This window comes from Muntiacus reevesi, chromosome 2 (assembly GCF_963930625.1).
Source record: "Muntiacus reevesi chromosome 2, mMunRee1.1, whole genome shotgun sequence".
Lineage (NCBI taxonomy): Eukaryota > Metazoa > Chordata > Mammalia > Artiodactyla > Cervidae > Muntiacus > Muntiacus reevesi.
The window spans coordinates 280,629,019-280,645,687 of record NC_089250.1 but is presented as its reverse complement, the minus strand read 5'-3'; the positions used below and the strand labels follow the sequence as shown (position 1 = coordinate 280,645,687).

The 16,669-nt window shown below is 57.3% G+C and overlaps 1 protein-coding gene and 1 pseudogene across 5 annotated transcripts; one reads left to right on the top strand and one right to left on the bottom strand.

Annotated features, from left to right (window-relative positions):
* Window positions 1–494: 494 nt before the first annotated feature.
* Window positions 495–1,808, bottom strand: LOC136157727 (WW domain-binding protein 4 pseudogene; annotated as a pseudogene).
* Window positions 1,809–3,047: 1,239 nt separating this feature from the next.
* MZF1 (myeloid zinc finger 1) lies at window positions 3,048–16,619 on the top strand. Of its 5 annotated transcripts, none has more exons than XR_010661782.1 (6): window positions 3,048–5,164; window positions 5,510–5,693; window positions 6,102–6,172; window positions 6,282–6,402; window positions 11,704–13,189; window positions 14,873–16,619. XR_010661782.1 is itself a non-coding variant. In XM_065926974.1 (5 exons), the coding sequence occupies exons 1-5, from the start codon at window positions 4,769–4,771 to the stop codon at window positions 13,137–13,139; spliced, it is 2,133 nt and encodes a 710-aa protein (XP_065783046.1). In that variant the 5' UTR covers window positions 3,048–4,768; the 3' UTR covers window positions 13,140–14,809. The 5 variants fall into 5 exon arrangements, 3 of the variants coding, with proteins under 3 accessions (XP_065783046.1, XP_065783045.1, XP_065783044.1); XR_010661781.1 differs by having other exon boundaries at window positions 14,839–16,619; XM_065926974.1 differs by lacking the exon at window positions 14,873–16,619 and having other exon boundaries at window positions 5,585–5,693; window positions 11,704–14,809.
* Window positions 16,620–16,669: the final 50 nt, after the last annotated feature.

The following is a 16,669-nucleotide window of genomic DNA, read 5'->3' as shown; positions in this document are numbered from 1 at the left end:
GAAGATGAATGTTAGAGATGACTGTGCGATTTCTGCATGTAGCCACCCCCCTCCTCTGTCTATAAAAGCTCTTGCCCCTTGCTTGTTGGGGGCGGGAGTCCGCCTTTGGACAGAAGTCCAACACCCTCCCCCCCACCCCGATTGCCAGCATCAGATATAAAGCAAACGTTCCTTTCTACCAAGCTGGCCTGTTTATTGGATTTTGAGCGGCGAGATGGACTCAGCACACACTCTTTCAGTAACAGACTTTTGAGAGTCCCTAGGACTGCAAGGAGATCAAACCAGTCAATTCTAACGGAAATCAACCCTGAATATTAACGGGAAGGATTCATGCTGAAGCTGAAGCTCCAATACTTTGACCACCAGATGCAAAAAACCGACTCACTGGAAAAGACCCTGAGGCTGGGTAAGATTGAGAGCAGGAGAAAGGAGCGACAGAGGATGAGATGGTTGGATGGCATCACAGACTCACTGAACATGAGTTTGCACAAACTTCAGGAGACCACTTTGGGTTCCCCACCAACATCAGCTTCCGAAGTTGATACATACCATTTTCAGCACTTTGAAATTCCAAATCTACCTCCTCATGGGACTCAACATCTTGTTTAATTTCTTCCCATTCTCCATATGGGTTTGATTTTTTTTTTTTTAATTGTATTTACTTGGGCTGTGCGTTTCTTTAGTTGCAGAGAGCGGGGCCTACTCTCTAGTTGCAGTGCCTGGGCTTCTCATTGCGGTGACTTCTGTTGTGGAGCATGAACTCCAGGGCTGTGGGCTTCAGTAGTGTTCCTGGGCTCTAGAGCACAGGCTCTATAGTTGCGGTGCATGAGCTTAGCTGCTCTGTAGCATACGGGATCTTCCCAGACCAGGGACTGAACCCAGTCTTCTGTACTGCCAGGCAGATTATTTACCACTGATCCAACAGGGAAGCCCCTGATATATATATACATTTTTTTTTTCTCTGATGAGCTTTGGATTTTTCTTCATTTGGACCTCATGAACTCTTCCTTTAGGTATTTTTTTTTCTTTCTGTTTCTGGTTCAGTACCTTTATCACTGTTTTAGTTTTTTCCTTAAACTTTATTTTTAGCTTTTGCATTGCTGTAGAGACCTTTCCTTACCCCTTCCCTTTTTTGCTTCCTGTTCCCCCATCAGTCACTATGTGAATCTGATAGTTGGACTCTTCCAGGGTACCAAGTAACTTTCATTGACTTTACTAGAAAACAGATCGCCAGAGTATGGAATGAAATCATCAGGTTTTTCCCATCTGGATTCCCCTGTTTCTGTGTTATAATAACATGTATAACCATCTTCACTTAATCCTTCTACCCAGTCTTCACTGCTGCTTTTTTAAGTTTCCTTGAAATCCTTCAGGTTTTTCCCACTGAGGTACTCCTGTGATAAGATCATAATAGAAATGGTAACCCTGAGAGATAACTCATTCTGCCCATCTGCCCTTTGAAGGGTCTTTTTTGTCTTCCTGCTGATTTGATGCAGAGATGAATGGAACAGCACTGGTCACTGACAATATGCTTGGCTCTGAAATTTCTGACTGAGTCAAACCTTTTCAAATCCTGTTGGTATCCTTTCAGGACAGCTACCTCCACTGCAGCAAACTCCTTTGATGCTTTTTCTTCTTCCTTTCCCTTCTCCAGGCTTTCCTGTTTAACCTCATATATCCTCTTTGCCACATTTTCCTTATGATTCTTTCCTCTTCCAAGAAAGTAAACACTAGGCCTATTGTCCACTATCCAGCACCTGTAGTACTCACAGAAATTTCTTTGGTTGTGACTCCCAGTAGTCTTCCATGGACTGGACCAGCCGCTCTGGTCCAGGCCTGGGCAAGGCTCACATTCCCTATGCGGGATGAGTTGGGGCGCAGCTCACGGAGAGGCACACTGGAGCCTTTGAGCCGGGACTGGTCTCTCTCTTTCCATCATCCTTTGTACCGCCTTCCTTCCCTGGGTCTGTCTCACTGTTTTCTCTTTCTTCCTATCTGTTCCACATTCAGGGAGAAATGGTTGCCTTCAGACTGTCAAAATTTTAATTTTTGAAACCACTAAAAATAAACGCAGTGAACATGTGTCAAAGAGGTATTTACCTCCGGTGGGAACTAGCAGGATGACACAGGTGGTTCTGGGAAGGTGAGAGAGAAGAAACAACAGAGAAGGTGAAAGAACAAACAAACACTGAAATAATAGCGCAAAGTTGGATTGGTGGTGTCCCACATAGGAGTGGGCAGGCATCTTAGTGTCCTACAGGGTGGTTAAAAAAAAAAAAAACTTGGGGTGCCCTTCTCTACTGGACAGAAAACATTTACAACCTATCAACCGTTTACAAGTTAGCATCTAACGTCACAGTATCTGAATTCTGATCAAAAGAGTTGCTTCGCTTAGGGAATCAGACAACCTGAAGCAGTCTTACTAGAAACGATGCTAGGACTTCCAGCCATCTTTTTTCTCTTACTGACAAGTTTTGGGTAAGTTTCCTTAACAAGTGTCCCTCCTGCTCTGTCTGTCTCTCTTCTTGCTGTCACCCTTCTCTGAACCCTTGAAAAACTCTCGACCCATTTCACTCTATCTCCAATTTCTGTCCCCGTCTCTCCTCTTGCTTCTGTACTCCTGATCCTCGCCTGTCACTTGAATCTCTCGCTCTGCACGTCTCGCTGTAAATCGATTCACCCTTTGTCTCTCCTTTCCTCTCCATCCCGGCCCTGATTTCTCTCCCTCTTGACTGTTCTGACACACGTCTGACCAGCCCTGACTCTCTGATCTAGGTCTCTGAGAGCTGAAAGCCCTCCACGCTGTCTGTCCTGCCTGTCTCTGTCACTATGTGTTCACTTACTTTCACTCTCTCCTCGCTGTCTCGCTCGCTCAGCATCTCTACCCTCACCCCACCTCTCTCATCCTCTCAGACACCAGCCGGTACACGGGGTTGCCCTGGAAACCACCTGCTCAGCCCACCGGTTACTGTGGAGACGCCCGGGGCCCGCCTACCGCCGATGACAACAAAAGAGCGTCAACGGGCCGCGCACGCGCGCGGAAGGCCAACCGACCACACCGCTCGGGCCCGGGCCCGGGGCCCCGGCTCTCTGCGGGGCGAAAATGGGCGGCTCGCTTGCGGTCCCAGGGCGGAGGAAGGGGTGACCCAGTCTCGGCTGGGAGTTGCTATGGAGACGGGGGCTGAGGGCGTCCTAGCGAGGGCCGTGATCGGTGCAGAACCCTAACTCCTGGAAGCCCCGCAGAGAATTCAGGGAGACTTGCTGGCGGGGGCACGCGCTGCCCGGAAGAAGGTGCTGGGCGCATTTCCCCCTGAGAAGCTCGCGTCGACGGGTGCCGGGACGCCTGAAAGTGAGGCTGGGAGAGCGGGGAGACACGGCCCCAAGAGTGGTCCGACCGTCCGGAAAAACACTGCCCGGCATCACAGCGGGAGGAGGGTGGAAACTGAGGCGAGCGTGGAAACTGAGGCGGGGAGCAGGGCGGGGTGCGAGGCGGCGCGTGTGCTGCTGCGCGGAGCATTCTGGGAGCTGTAGTCCGGCCCGGAGGGGAGGTCGGCGAGTGCGCATGCTCGGGAGCGCGGAGCTGCCCGCTGAGCGCCGAGGTGAGGGCCGGGCCCTCGGCCGGGAAGGTTCGGGCAGGGACCCGGACGGCAGCCCTGCGGGGCGCGGGGCGCGGGGTGCGGGGCGCGGGGCAGGGTTCCGGCGCTCCCTGCAGACGGGCCCGGGGCTGTCGCGCGCGGCGCGGCGATCACCGCGGGTTGCCACGGCGACCGAGCCTGGAGTCCCCGCCCCGTTGCCATGGCGGCACCCGGATCTGCCCCGGCTCCCTGAGGCCAGCGCCGCTCGCCTGGGCTCCTGGTCGATGTAGTTGGGAAAGCTGCGCAGGGCCGGCCGGGTCGGGGAGGCCCAGCCTTCCCCTGGGGTTCCAGGCAGACTTGGAGCCTTAAGAAGCCAAGGTCAGACTCAGGGGATCGGGCGGCCTCGAAATCAAACGTAATAAACTCCGGTTTCTTTCCAAAACTCGCACCGTACCTCCAGCTGCAGGAGCAGCGCGAGTGGGGCGGGGGTCGCCCCCGTTTGCAGACCGGGGAGCGGAGGTTCACAGTGGCACCAGCGACATGGCAGGATTACCTGGCAAATAGGCTGGGTCAGGATCTCCGGCTCTCCTCGCAGGCTCCGAGGCCAGCGGTCTGGGGCCCCTGGCACCCCTCTCTGAAACGCCATCACCCGCTAGCCCTACCTGAGTCGGGAGGTCGAGGAGATAATGGGGCTCAGAAAAGGGGGCTGGATAGGGGGAGGATGGCGTCAGAGTGCTGTGCCTCGCACAGGTGTGGGCTGGGGCCGCCGGAGGGGGGATGCCCTGTGAAACCACGCGGGGGGGCACCGGTCGGAGAAACACGCAGAGAGTGGATGGCGCAGTGATGGGCCGGCGGGGGCGGGGTGGCGGTGGTGCAGACGCCCGGCGGCGGGGTTCGTAGGCGTAGGTATCTCTCTTGCAGGGAGAGGGCTGAGGGCAGGGCTCAGGCCGTGCGTGTAGACGGGTGGGATTTAGCGGGCAGAGGAGGAGCCTTCTGGGCCTGAGAACCAGCCCAGGAACAGGGGGTTACCAGAGACTGCACACGCCCAGCTGGAGGGGTTCAGCGAGGGCTGGCCGGCCCCACGCGGCAGCCTCCGGCCTGAGCCGCTCGCCACTGTCCCCATCGCAGCAGCCTCCGCGTGCTTCTCCCTGGGGGTGGACACTGGCCTCAGGAGCCCCAGCCTGGTCTTTCCGATGAGGCCGTCGGCTTTGGGCTCCCGGGGCCGCGCATCCCTAAAAGATGAGGGGCCCGTCACGGTGAAGCTGGAGGACTCTGAGGAGGAGGGTGAAGCCGTCGCCTGGGATCCGGGCCCAGAGGCGGCACGGCAGCGCTTCCGGCGCTTCCGCTATGAGGAGGCCGCGGGGCCCGGCGAGGCGCTGGCCCGGCTCCGGGAGCTCTGCCGCCAGTGGCTGCGGCCCGAGGCGCACTCCAAGGAGCAGATGCTGGAGCTGCTGGTGCTGGAGCAGTTCATGGGCGCACTACCCCCCGAGATCCAGGCCCGCGTGCGAGAACAACAGCCAGGCAGCCCTGAAGAGGCCGCGGCCCTGGTCGAGGGCCTCCGCCGGGAGCCAGGAGGGCCCCGCAGATGGGTGAGTCAGAGGCTTGGGGTCTCCGCCTCATCCTGGTGGCGCCCTGCTCAGCAGGATGCTAGTCCCCCGCGGTCTGCAAGTGGTCACCTGCAGCAGACCCCGTGCCAGGGCAGCCGCGGTTCTGACAGCAGCCCTCCATCAGCTGGAGTCAGGACTCAGGCCGCAGGGTTGGGGGGGAGGCAGGCGGTGTCGGCAGAGGAGAGCAACTGCAGGGCGTCCCTGCCCTCCTTGTCAGTCTCTGGGGGCCGTGGGTCCTCAGAGGCCGAGTCAGTACCCCTGGGATCCCGAGAGGGTGGAGGCCAGGGAGCTCCCTACCTGAGCTCCTGATGGGGGGCACCTGCCCAGGTCACGGTCCAGGTGCAAGGTCAGGAGGTGCTCTCGGAGAGGACAGAGCCCCCCAACTTCCAGGCCCTCCCTCAGCCCACACCTGAGACTCCAGAACCTGGGCTGGAGATGCCCCCTGGGGCCATGGAGCAGTCAGCACTGGGCCTGCGGGTGAAAGAGGAGTCCGAGGTTACCGAGGAGCCAGGTAAGGGCAGGAGGTGTGCCCTCTGCTTCGGCAGCCCCCGCATCCTGCCCAGCCAGTGGTGGCCATTCTCCCCTGTGGGCCGAGCCTGCCACAGCTGTGGTTCCTTCCACGTTCTCAGCATGGCGCTGGCTCCTGGGATTCCCATGTGTGGGAGAAAGGCGTCCTCTCCCCGAGGAGGTCTGCTGGGGGGGCGGGGGAGGGCACCAAGTGCTGGGGGGGGTGCCCTTCTCTCCTCCGCCTCCCGGGCAGGTGCCAGACACGCCCCCACACGGCGTTCCTGAGTCCCGAGATCCCCCTGCATGCCAGCCCCAGGCCCCACCCCACCGGACCCTGGCACCTGCCACAGCGCTGAGGAGGGCAGCGGGGTGGGGCGCCCTGGAGCTTCCTGACCGCACCCTCCTTCTCCAGAACCGCTGCGTCCTCAGCCTCTAAGCAGCCTGCAGGGGACCCCTTTGACTCTGCTCCCCGACCAGGCCCGGGTGAGTCCCTGCTCTGGGAGCCTCAGCACGTGGGGCTGGGTGGGCGCCGGGTAGGTCCCTCCTGGGTGGGCCTGGCTACACAGACCAGCAGTGACCACTGTGGTTTCAGGACTGTGGCGTGGTGCTGGACCAGGCCTCCCCCCATAGTGAGCCTGGGCCTGAGGGCTCCTCCTGGAGGCAGCACCACAGGGCCCTGTGGCAGGACGAAGCTGGGGGCATCTTCTCCCCAGGTGAGTAACACAGGGCCCCTTTTCTGCAGCGTCACCTACGCACCCGCATTGCCTGGGCAGCCCCTGCAGTGTTCAGCCTGCTTCAGCATCTCCTGCCCTCCAAAGCCAAGCCCTCCATTAACCTCCTGGCCCCATAAACCCTCCTGAGAGCAGGACTCACGTTCCCCACCTCCTCTCCCAGCCCTGGCATCCTGGATGGCCCCCAGGTTCCAGGCCTGCGTCCCACCGACCGGACAGCAGGTCAGCAGGGTGGACAGACAGGAGGGACCTACACACAGGTGGGGACTGGGCACGACAGCACAGTGTCCCACCCAACCGCCCAGGCTCAGGCCAGACGCCCTGCGCGGTCCACCTCAGTCACACGCCTGCGATGGCCCACCATCATCCAGGCCCCACCTCGTCTTCATCCCATTTCCTGGGCCCCTCCACTTCTGGGTTTACTCCCATGTTCTGGTGGACCTTCCTGTGAACTCTGGAGCAGGAGGTAAAGTTCTGAGAGGTGTTACATATTTAAAACACATTCGTCTAACACTCCACATTACACTGAATTTTGGCTGGATGAAGAGTTCTTTTTATTGACTCGGTCTCCAAACATTTTTTTCTTAACTGCTGTAAAACTGGGTCAAAACATTTTTTATCACCACTGTTGGTAAGGCTGTTTAACTTTAAATTCAATTTCTCAATTGTGGGAAGCTGGCTTGAATTGTTTCTTTGAGTTCCTTCCCCTGCATTGTTCTGTTCTCTTGTTTCTAGAATGCCTGTTACTCAGTTATTGGACTCTAGGACAAATGCTCCAGTGTTCTGTTCTCTGCAATTTCCCATCCCTTTCTTTCTGCTTTATCTTCCAGAAAATTTCTTCAGATATCCTCCAGATTCTCCTTTTGAGATTTTCACATCTGCTAGTAGAGTTTCAATTCGCACTAGTGTCTTCTTTCCCTGAATACTTACTTAAGCCACTTTCTGTTCTTACAGTTGTAACATCTTTCCTTATTTCTCTGAGGATAATAATTTGTTGTTGTTCAGTCGCTAAGTTGTGTCTGACTCTTCTCAACCCCATGGACTGCAGCACGCCAGGCTTTCCTGTCCTTCACTGTCTCCAGGAGTTTGCACAAATTCAAGTCCATTCAGTCGGTGATGCCATCCAACCATCTCATCCTCTGTCACCCCCTTCTCCTCCCGCCTTCAGTCTTTCCCAGCATCAGGGTCTTTTCCAGTGAGTCAGTTCTTCACATCAAGTAGCCAAACTGAAGCCAAACTTCAGTTTCAGCATCAGTCCTTCCAATGAATATTCAGGACTAAATTTCATTTAGGATGGACTGGTTGGATCTCCTTGCAGTCCCAGGGACTCTCCAAGAGTCTTCTCCAACACCACAGTTCAAAAGCATCAATTGTTCAGTGCTCAGCCTTCTTCATGGTCCAACTCTCACATCCGTACATGACTGCTGGAAAAACCACAGCTTTGGCTAGATGGGCCTTTGTCAGCGAAGTGGTGTCTCTGCTTTTTAATACGTTGTCTCGGTCTGTCATAGCTCTCCTTCCAAGGAGCAAGTGTCTGTTAATTTCATGGCTACAGTCACCATCCACAGTGATTTTGGAGCCCAGCAAATGATGACTTGTCTTCAAGCTTTCTCCCAGAGTTCTCTCTGATCTCTCTGGCAGGTGAGAGAGGGCAGCTAGGAGAGATGAAGAGTTTGCTCCCCACAGAGACCCACTTCTTAGGAGACACATGTGGGTGAGTGGAGCAACCGTGGACGCCACTGAAGGAGTCATAGGGCACCCTGGCTGGGTTGCGTGGAGGCGGCGCCCTTGCTGTGAGGGTCTTAAGTTCTCTCCTCTGAGTGTCCTCAGAAGGCATGTCTAGCCTCTTGCCTGCATCCCGGCTAGGAGACAGGTTGGCTTCTCAGTCCCCTGGGTGGCTTCGCTTACCCCCTCGACTTCCTCAGTGTTGGTGCACACCCTCAACCCAGCCTTTTGCCAGGATGGGAGAAGAGATCCAGAAATCAGAGCTGCTGCAATGCCTGCCTGCATCCTCCATTTCCTCAGAATTGTGTGCAGAGAGGGCCAAGCGCTGTTCCCTGAGGTAGCCCAGCTTCAGCTTGAGTCAGCTTCCCCTACCCACCTGGTCTCCTTGCCTGATTACCTGCATGGCCAGAGGGACCTGGTCCTTCCGAATCCTGAACATTCCGAGCCTTTGAGATCAGACAGGCTGATTTCTTTCCATTTTTCCCCACTGCTGCACAGTTACTGTTTGCTTGGTCTCCCATCCAGAGTAGAAAGTCAGGGGTTGCTTTGTTTCCTTTCCTCTTCATCTTTGTGGATTTTATACCTTGAAGAAAACAAAACCAAGGAAAACCTTTATGGAGGTTTTTAATGCTGTTTCACAATGAAACCAATGTAAATAGATACTGTTATTACCCAGAAGTCCCCATTTGCTGTTTTTATCAATAAAGGGCCCAAACTCATTCTTTCTTCATGGATGTTGACCCATCCTTTGAGAACCTGGACATACCTGATGTTATTTCTGGACTTGTTAGCTAGCTTGGTTTCCTGAGGTGCGAGTGCTCCCACTGGTTGCACTGCGAACAGCCTGCCCTTCAAGGCTCGGGAAGTTCCTCGTCTGTCCCTGCACTAAGCGTCACCCTGGGTGACAGGCTGCCAGAGTCCATCGTGACTCTGAACTGGAAGGCTCACCTGGCCCCCAGCTGTTCAGTGGAGACCCCTCTGCAGGCTCACCCACACCAAAGGTCTGTGGGTGGACTGAGCTCACCCAGGCCAAGTCCTCAGCCCCCAGCCTCACAGCAGAGCCTGGCCTCAGCCCCCAGTCTCTACAGCCTCACCACTTTCGAGCACGGTGCACAAGCTCTGGACGGTCCTTTCTTGTCTTGGAGCTGTGCCAGGTATTTTTAAGGGTCTTCTCTTATGTTCTGTCAGTGCTGCATGCTGAAGCTGAGAGGTCTGGCAGCCAGCCCTTCAGCTGTCTCAGCCTTCAGCTGGGGGCCCTGCTGGGCAGCTAGCGCCCTGCCTCTCAGCAGAGCGCAGCCTCCGCTCTCTCCAGCCACACTGGCGGTCCACCTACAGCTCCTCGGCAGGTCCTTTCTCTGCAGTCCCATCTTTCCTCAGGCTGCACTCACCCACAGACAACCATGGCCCCTGCTTCAAATACCGGTTCCCTCAGCCACTGTGGGCTCCGCACCGGGTGTCCTGGCTGCTCCCCTTGCCCTCCACAGAACATCAATGCAGCCAGTGTTTTCATCAGGAGAACATTCTGAATAGGTAGCATTCACGTTAGGAAATTCAGAAGGCCCAAGGGAATATACAGCGGAGCGCCCCTCCCCTGCCTGAGTCACACGGTCCTGCACCCCAACAGCCAGCAGCACCGGTCTTTTGTGTGGACTTACAGAAAGATTCTGTGCGCAGGAAAGCAAACACAAATGTGGATGCATACTCATTTGCCATCTTTAAAACACACATGGAGGCTTAATCTTCACCCTGTTCCCTGCCTGACATTTTTCGTGCATCTTCCCACTTGAACACACAGCAGCAAGCGCCCTCCTCTTTGGACAGCTCCCCACGACACACCTGTTTACCCATCCAGGTTCCCACTGACACTCTTTTGAGTTATTTTTCAGTGAGAACTGAGAACCCTCCTATTGAAAGGTTGTTGCTGAATCACGCAAAGACGCCGGGGTTCTTGGCCTCAGAGGAGAATTCAATCCGGGGCCAGAGACGAGGCTGGGTCACTCAGAGCTTTTGTGTAATAAAGTTTTATTAAAGTATGAAGGAGATAGAGAAAGCTTCTGACATGGACATCAGAAGGGGGTAGAAAGAGTACCCCCTTGCTAGTCTTAGCACTGGAGTTATATACTCTCAAATTAGTTACTACAGTGAATCAGGAATGCCTGGAGGTTGTGAAGACCTCAGCAGGCCCACTCCCGTGACTTGCATTTCGAGATACAGAATGGGCCTGAAGGCTTTCCCAGGTCCTCAAGCAGGGTACATTATTGCTATATAACCCTAAGGAAAGTAGAAGGAAAGTTTGTCCTTTCTGCCTCCTTGAGAACTCCAGACCCTCTCTCCATGGGGACCCCTAGACTTCTTATCAACCTGCCTAGGAGTTGACTCTCACTATACCGGTCATTTCACACAGGGAGGAACACAACTGGTGGAGAAGTACTTAGAAGTGGAATCGCTGGATTAGCCTACGGGAAATTTATTGTTTGATGTACCTGATGACACCAACTTCTGTCTGTGCTCACCAGCAATGCACACAGACACTTGGGTTCTGGAGTAAGGATGTGAAACTGCAGACGAGTATAGCCCTAATGTACAGTTTTCTTATGGGGGGAACTAAGCATGTTTCAGGGAATTTAAGCATCAGTGACATTCCCTTTCCTTCTCCAGTCTTCTGCCCACATTCTTTCCTGCTGACTGATTGCTGCTCTTACTTTGGTTAATTAGACCCTTGCCTCTGGAGGGTTCCTCAGTTTGTCATTCATCTTTTAACTCGAGGGTTTTGCTGAGCACAAATTATTTCCTTTGATGCACTATAATTTATCTGCATTTTCCTTGGCAGCTTATAGATTTTCTGTCATCCCTGACACCCCTGTTCCCCTCTCTGTGTCCCTGATGTAACCCCCTCCTCCTCTGTGCCGTGCTTACATCTCCTCCCTTCTCCAGCATCTAAGGATGGAGTGCTCACAGCCTGGCTGGAGCCTGCTCCTTTGAGCCAGACGCCCACCCTGTCTGATCACAGGCAGGCCCAGGGTTCCGTGTGCCCTGTAAATGCCACAGCACCACGTCCACACTTCCCTACAGACAGGGCCAGACTCCTGTGCCCCAGTGGCTGCACAAGGTCTCAGCGGCGCCACAGGAGTCCCGCGGGCATCACAGGCACGGCACAGCAGACAGAAGTCCTGGTGCCAGAATTTCCCGCCTGTCCGCTCCACTTCTAGCCTCCCTCAAACCCGCCCACTTCTCCGCATCTGTGGGAACCAACATCACCCACCTGCCCAGTGCAAGGGCCACCTTTGCACTACAGCCCCTCCGGAAGGGCGGTTTTGCAAACGTATGCCACACCTGGAAAGCCGGCCCCCCGTGTTTAGTCTTCCAGCTGTCTGTCCCATCCTTACCGCCTCCGGAAGCCTGCTCAGACAGAAGCCCTGCCCCTGCCCAGGTGACTGCTGTCTGCCTCCCTGGACGGTTCTAGGCTGCTCCATTTCACGCCCTTTCGCCAGGGCTGAGTGTCTCTGGGCACCAGCGGGTTCTCTGTCATGAATGAGCGGATCCCCTTGTGCCATGCAGGGTTTACACTCCAGACGGACAGCGTCTCTGTGGACCCAGACATCGTGAGCCCCCACATCCACCTGCCCTGGGACCTCGGTGTGGCCAGCCTCACAGGCCGACTCAAGTCAGCCTCCCACGAAGCTGGCTTTTCACACGCGCTAGTGCTCTCCAGCGACCTGGGAGGTGAGCCAGACCCCACGGAGGATGCCCGCCAGGGCGTGGGCCGGGGACTGGTCGCGGCGAGCTGGCGTGCCCCCAGGGGTCGCAGCCGGGCTCGGGGGCGCCCCGGCACAGGGGCCGGAGCTGAGCGAGGGGGCCGCTGCGATGTGTGCGGGAAGGTGTTCAGCCAGCGCAGCAACCTGCTGCGGCACCAGAAGATCCACACCGGAGAGAGGCCCTTCGTGTGCGGCGAGTGCGGCCGCAGCTTCAGCCGCAGCTCACACCTGCTGCGCCACCAGCTCACGCACACGGAGGAGCGGCCCTTCGTGTGCGCCGACTGCGGCCAGGGCTTCAGCCGCAGCGCGCGCCTGGAGGAGCACCGGCGCGTGCACACGGGCGAGCAGCCATTCCGCTGCGCCGAGTGCGGCCAGAGCTTCCGCCAGCGCTCCAACCTGCTGCAGCACCAGCGCATCCACGGCGACCCGCCGGGCCCCAGCGTCGCGCCCCCCGCTCCTCCCGGCGCGCCCGAGCCCCCCGGCCCCTTCCCGTGCAGCGAGTGCCGCCAGAGCTTCACGCGGCGCGGCGCGCTGCTGGAGCACCAGGCAGTGCACACGGGCGACAAGCGCTTCGGCTGCGCCGAGTGTGGCGAGCGCTTTGGGCGCCGCGCGGTGCTGCTGCAGCACCGGCGCGTGCACAGCGGCGAGCGGCCCTTCCGGTGCGCCGAGTGCGGCCAGAGCTTCCGCCAGCGCTCCAACCTCACGCAGCACCGGCGCATCCACACGGGCGAGCGGCCCTTCGCCTGTGCCGAGTGCGGCAAGGCCTTCCGCCAGCGGCCCACGCTCACGCAGCACTTGCGCGTGCACACGGGCGAGAAGCCCTTCGCCTGCCCCGAGTGCGGCCAGCGCTTCAGCCAGCGCTTGAAGCTCACGCGCCACCAGCGGACGCACACGGGCGAGAAGCCCTACCGCTGCCGCGAGTGCGGCCTGGGCTTCACACAGGTCTCCCGGCTCACCGAGCACCAGCGCATCCACACGGGCGAGCGGCCCTTCGCCTGCCCCGAGTGCGGCCAGCGCTTCCGGCAGCACGCCAACCTCACGCAGCACCGGCGCATCCACACGGGCGAGCGGCCCTTCGCCTGCCCCGAGTGCGGCAAGGCCTTCCGCCAGCGGCCCACGCTCACGCAGCACCTGCGCACCCACCGGCGCGAGAAGCCCTTCGCCTGCCAGGACTGCGGCCGCCGCTTCCAGCAGAGCACCAAGCTCATTCAGCACCAGCGCGTGCACAGTGCAGAGTAGCCAGAGCACGTGGCCCCACCGTCGTCCACCATTGGAGGCAGGGTGTGTAGGTAGGTGTTCCGCCTACCTCATGGGGTTGCTGAGACCCGTGATCGTGTCGGTACAAGCCAGCTCTCTTAGGGCCTGGCTCCCAGTAGGTGCTCAATAAACAATACACAGAACCTCCGTCTGGGTCTGCACCCACTGTCTGCCCACCCGCCGGGACCCCTCTCAGCCCATGCTACTGGTCTACCACCTTCTCTGTAACCACGTGCCTCCTGCAAGACCCAGGGCTCCCGGCAGATGTGGCGCCTAGCAGGGCCTGCCCCCGTCTGCAGGACGTCCCCTCACAGCGGGGCTCCTGTACTATTTGCCTTCCACCCACCTCTCCACTGGCCAAGCCAACGGCCAGTGGAGGACCGGGAGGGCACTGCCCTGCCAGCCAGCCAAGATCATCGGGTGCTGAAGCATCAAACGGGTGCCCATGAGGCCACTGCCAGCCTGAGTTTATATGTTTATGAAACCGAGGAAGCCATATCTTAGCTGTAAAAGCTGTGAGGTTTTAAGTGGGACTCTAGTCTTGTAAGACTTTCCTCTGTTCCCGCAGACTCCAGCCGGTCTGAGAACCAAAGCTGGCAGCAAGGCCAGGCCAGTTCCCCGGCCCCCCAGGTGCCACCGTGGGCTGTTCTCTTCCCTCCCTGGCCCCGGGCACGAGCCCTAAGTCCCCTCCAACTGGAGGGTCTCTGTCATGCGTGCAGTAACCACACAGAGGACACACCAGTTGCTGACACGCAGGCGGACAGACACTGGCAGCTCCAGGTCAGAGTCCTGCAGACTGGAGGGCGGGACCTCTGGACCCCTCCGGCCTCTTCCTGTCCCACTGCTGCTTTTGCCCTGTCCTCCCCTTCCTTCCTACCGCTGGGGCCTCGACACGGCCCCCCACTCCCCCACTGGATGCCGGAAGTAGCAGAGACCGTGGGTGAAAGGCAGTTCCAAAAAGGGGATCTTCATGCAGCAGGGTCGGGCTTGGGACTTAAACCTCACCCTAGGCTGGTGTCAGCCTGCTCTTGGTCTAGAGGCCTAGAGGGTTCCAGGAACAGCCCTTCCAGAAATGCAGCTGGAATTTCACCTACCACTTTGAGTCACCCTGGTCCCCACAAGACTTGGGCCCTGGTATCAGGAAAAGACAAGCAGCCTGGGCCAGAGGCTTCCTACCAACGTGCGAGAGAAGGCCCGCTCCCAGCCTCAGCCCCCCTCCACCCCAACTCTATCCCTCCCCGGTAGCCTAGCCCCAGCCACAACCAGAATCACTCTTGGCATCTACTACATGCAGCAGGTCAGCCACTCCCCCAGGCAGAGGCACTCCTGTGTGGCAAGATCAGGGCTGGGAAGCTGCGGGGTGGGGGTGGGGGAGGTGGTCCCCTGGGCCCTTTGACAGCACTCAGTTCTCTGGTCACAAAGGGTTCTGAGAAACCCAGTGTGGGATACATAGAATCAGAGGGAAGAGGAAGACAGGAAGGGGCTGAAGAATCAGATCAGGGAAGTCACACGAATGAACACAGGTAGCCAGTAAGCTAGTGGTTTCAGGTTGGAGGAATGTTGCTGGAACTTTATAAAATCCTGTCATGTGGATTTTTTTTTTTTAATGACTTGTGTGACTTATAATCTAAAACAAAACTCATCTTTGGTCATCTTTGTGTTCATCATGAAATCTGTGCAGATACAACTACATAAAAACATGAAATTTCACACAGGAAAAATTACAACAAACGTGAAAAGCATGGAGACACCCGGATGGGACCCCACACCCAAGTCCTTGAGAAGTCCGTGGACCCACGTCCCAAAACAGCCCTCTGAGAAGTCAACGTGAACAGCTATGTGAGGGCCACCCATGAAAGGTCATTTCTGCAGCTGGCCAGGGACACCTCTGCAATCCAGTCACACAGCTACAGGTCAAGACCCAAGTGTTACCATGTGATCATCAAGACTGAAGGCTTGGACAGAATGACCACTTGGCCAGAGCCATAGAAGAACCCAGGAGAAGAATACCTATGCACTGGTCATCTAGGAAAGCTACAACAGTGCCCAGCCAGCCTGTCTCCAGACTGTCTGTATCCAAGTCCATGTTGTCCACTTCCAAGCCCAGCTGGCTGCCCCATGCCACATCCATCCAGTTATTCTCATCAGCACCCCAGCCTCCCAAATCTACCCACTTGTCCCAATCAGCACTGCTCTGATTCCAGCCATCCACCTCCAGCCTGGAGGCCCACAGCACTCAGCCTCCCTGCCCTGCCCACTCCTACTCCCTCATTCCCTGGACAGACCCTTTCTTCACAGTGGCAGGGCCCAGAGGCTAGGCTAACAATCCGAGGTGCACTTTCACCCTCACAACCCACCCACCAGGTTCTGCCTGGTCCTCTGCCCAGTCCCTCCAAAGCACTGGCCCCAGCTTCCCTCAGGGCCTTTGCACGTGTTAAGCAACTGTGCTGCCTACTAACAGGCGGCAGGCCCAAGGGCCACAAGCCAGGCGCCTGCCTCACTTAGGCCATCCTCTCTTCCTCGGTCCAGACACTATGGCCCCCTTTCCTTACTTAGCATTTTGTTTCATGATCAAGTCTTCCCCACTGCACAGTGGGGTAACCACAAGATCAAAGATCACACGAGACTAACTGTGGACTGTTACCTCTCCAGGGGATGAATACTCTATCCCGAGATGGGACTTTAGCTGAAGGGTCTCGGCAACTGGACTGAGGATGGATACATGAACCAGGCTGGCCAATAAAAACCATCCCTGAGACTTTGGTTGGAAACTGCAGGATGGTCACCAACCCTCACGTCCTGTACAAAGATAATCACCAAGAGTAGAGCAGATGAGAAGAACAGAGAGAAAGAGGGAAACTAACTTTGGAAGAGTCCTCCGCGTCCCAGGACCAGTCATGCCTGAAGCCTGAGAACACCAGGATGGTTGCAATCTCATCCGCCCCAAACCTGAGGTTTTTTACAGCTTCCGATCGCTCAGCCTCACCCCAGCACCTCTCCAGCACACAGCTCTCAAGGAAGTCAACGAAGCCGGCAGTGTGGGGCGAGGACAACCAGAGGGTTGAAGGGGGGGCTTCTGGAATGGCAAAAACGGAATGCAAGCGGGAGGAAAAGGGAACGGCTGCACAGCCACGACTGGGATCTGAGACCCACGGAGCCCAAGGACGCCGAAGGTACCCGGGAGAAGGCTGGGGTCGGCAGGGACACCAAACCACGGCGCGAAAAGGTGGAGGTTACTTTCTGGGGTGAGGATCGGCCCGGGGTCGCCAAGAGGAGGCCATGGGCTGAGCCTGCCCACCACTAGCGCGGGCCAACCAGGCCGCCGGGACAACTCCCACGGTGCTCCAGAAGACGGTGGCAAGTCGCCTGAGCGACGGGATGGGGCGTGCGGCAGGAGCCTCATTCGGACGCGGGAAGGCTGAGGGGCAGAGCCCCGGCCTCCCCGCGGGCCCGGCCCCCGCCTCGACCAGCTCTCGCGGCGCCGCTCACCGCCTGACGGTGTCCTTGGTGAC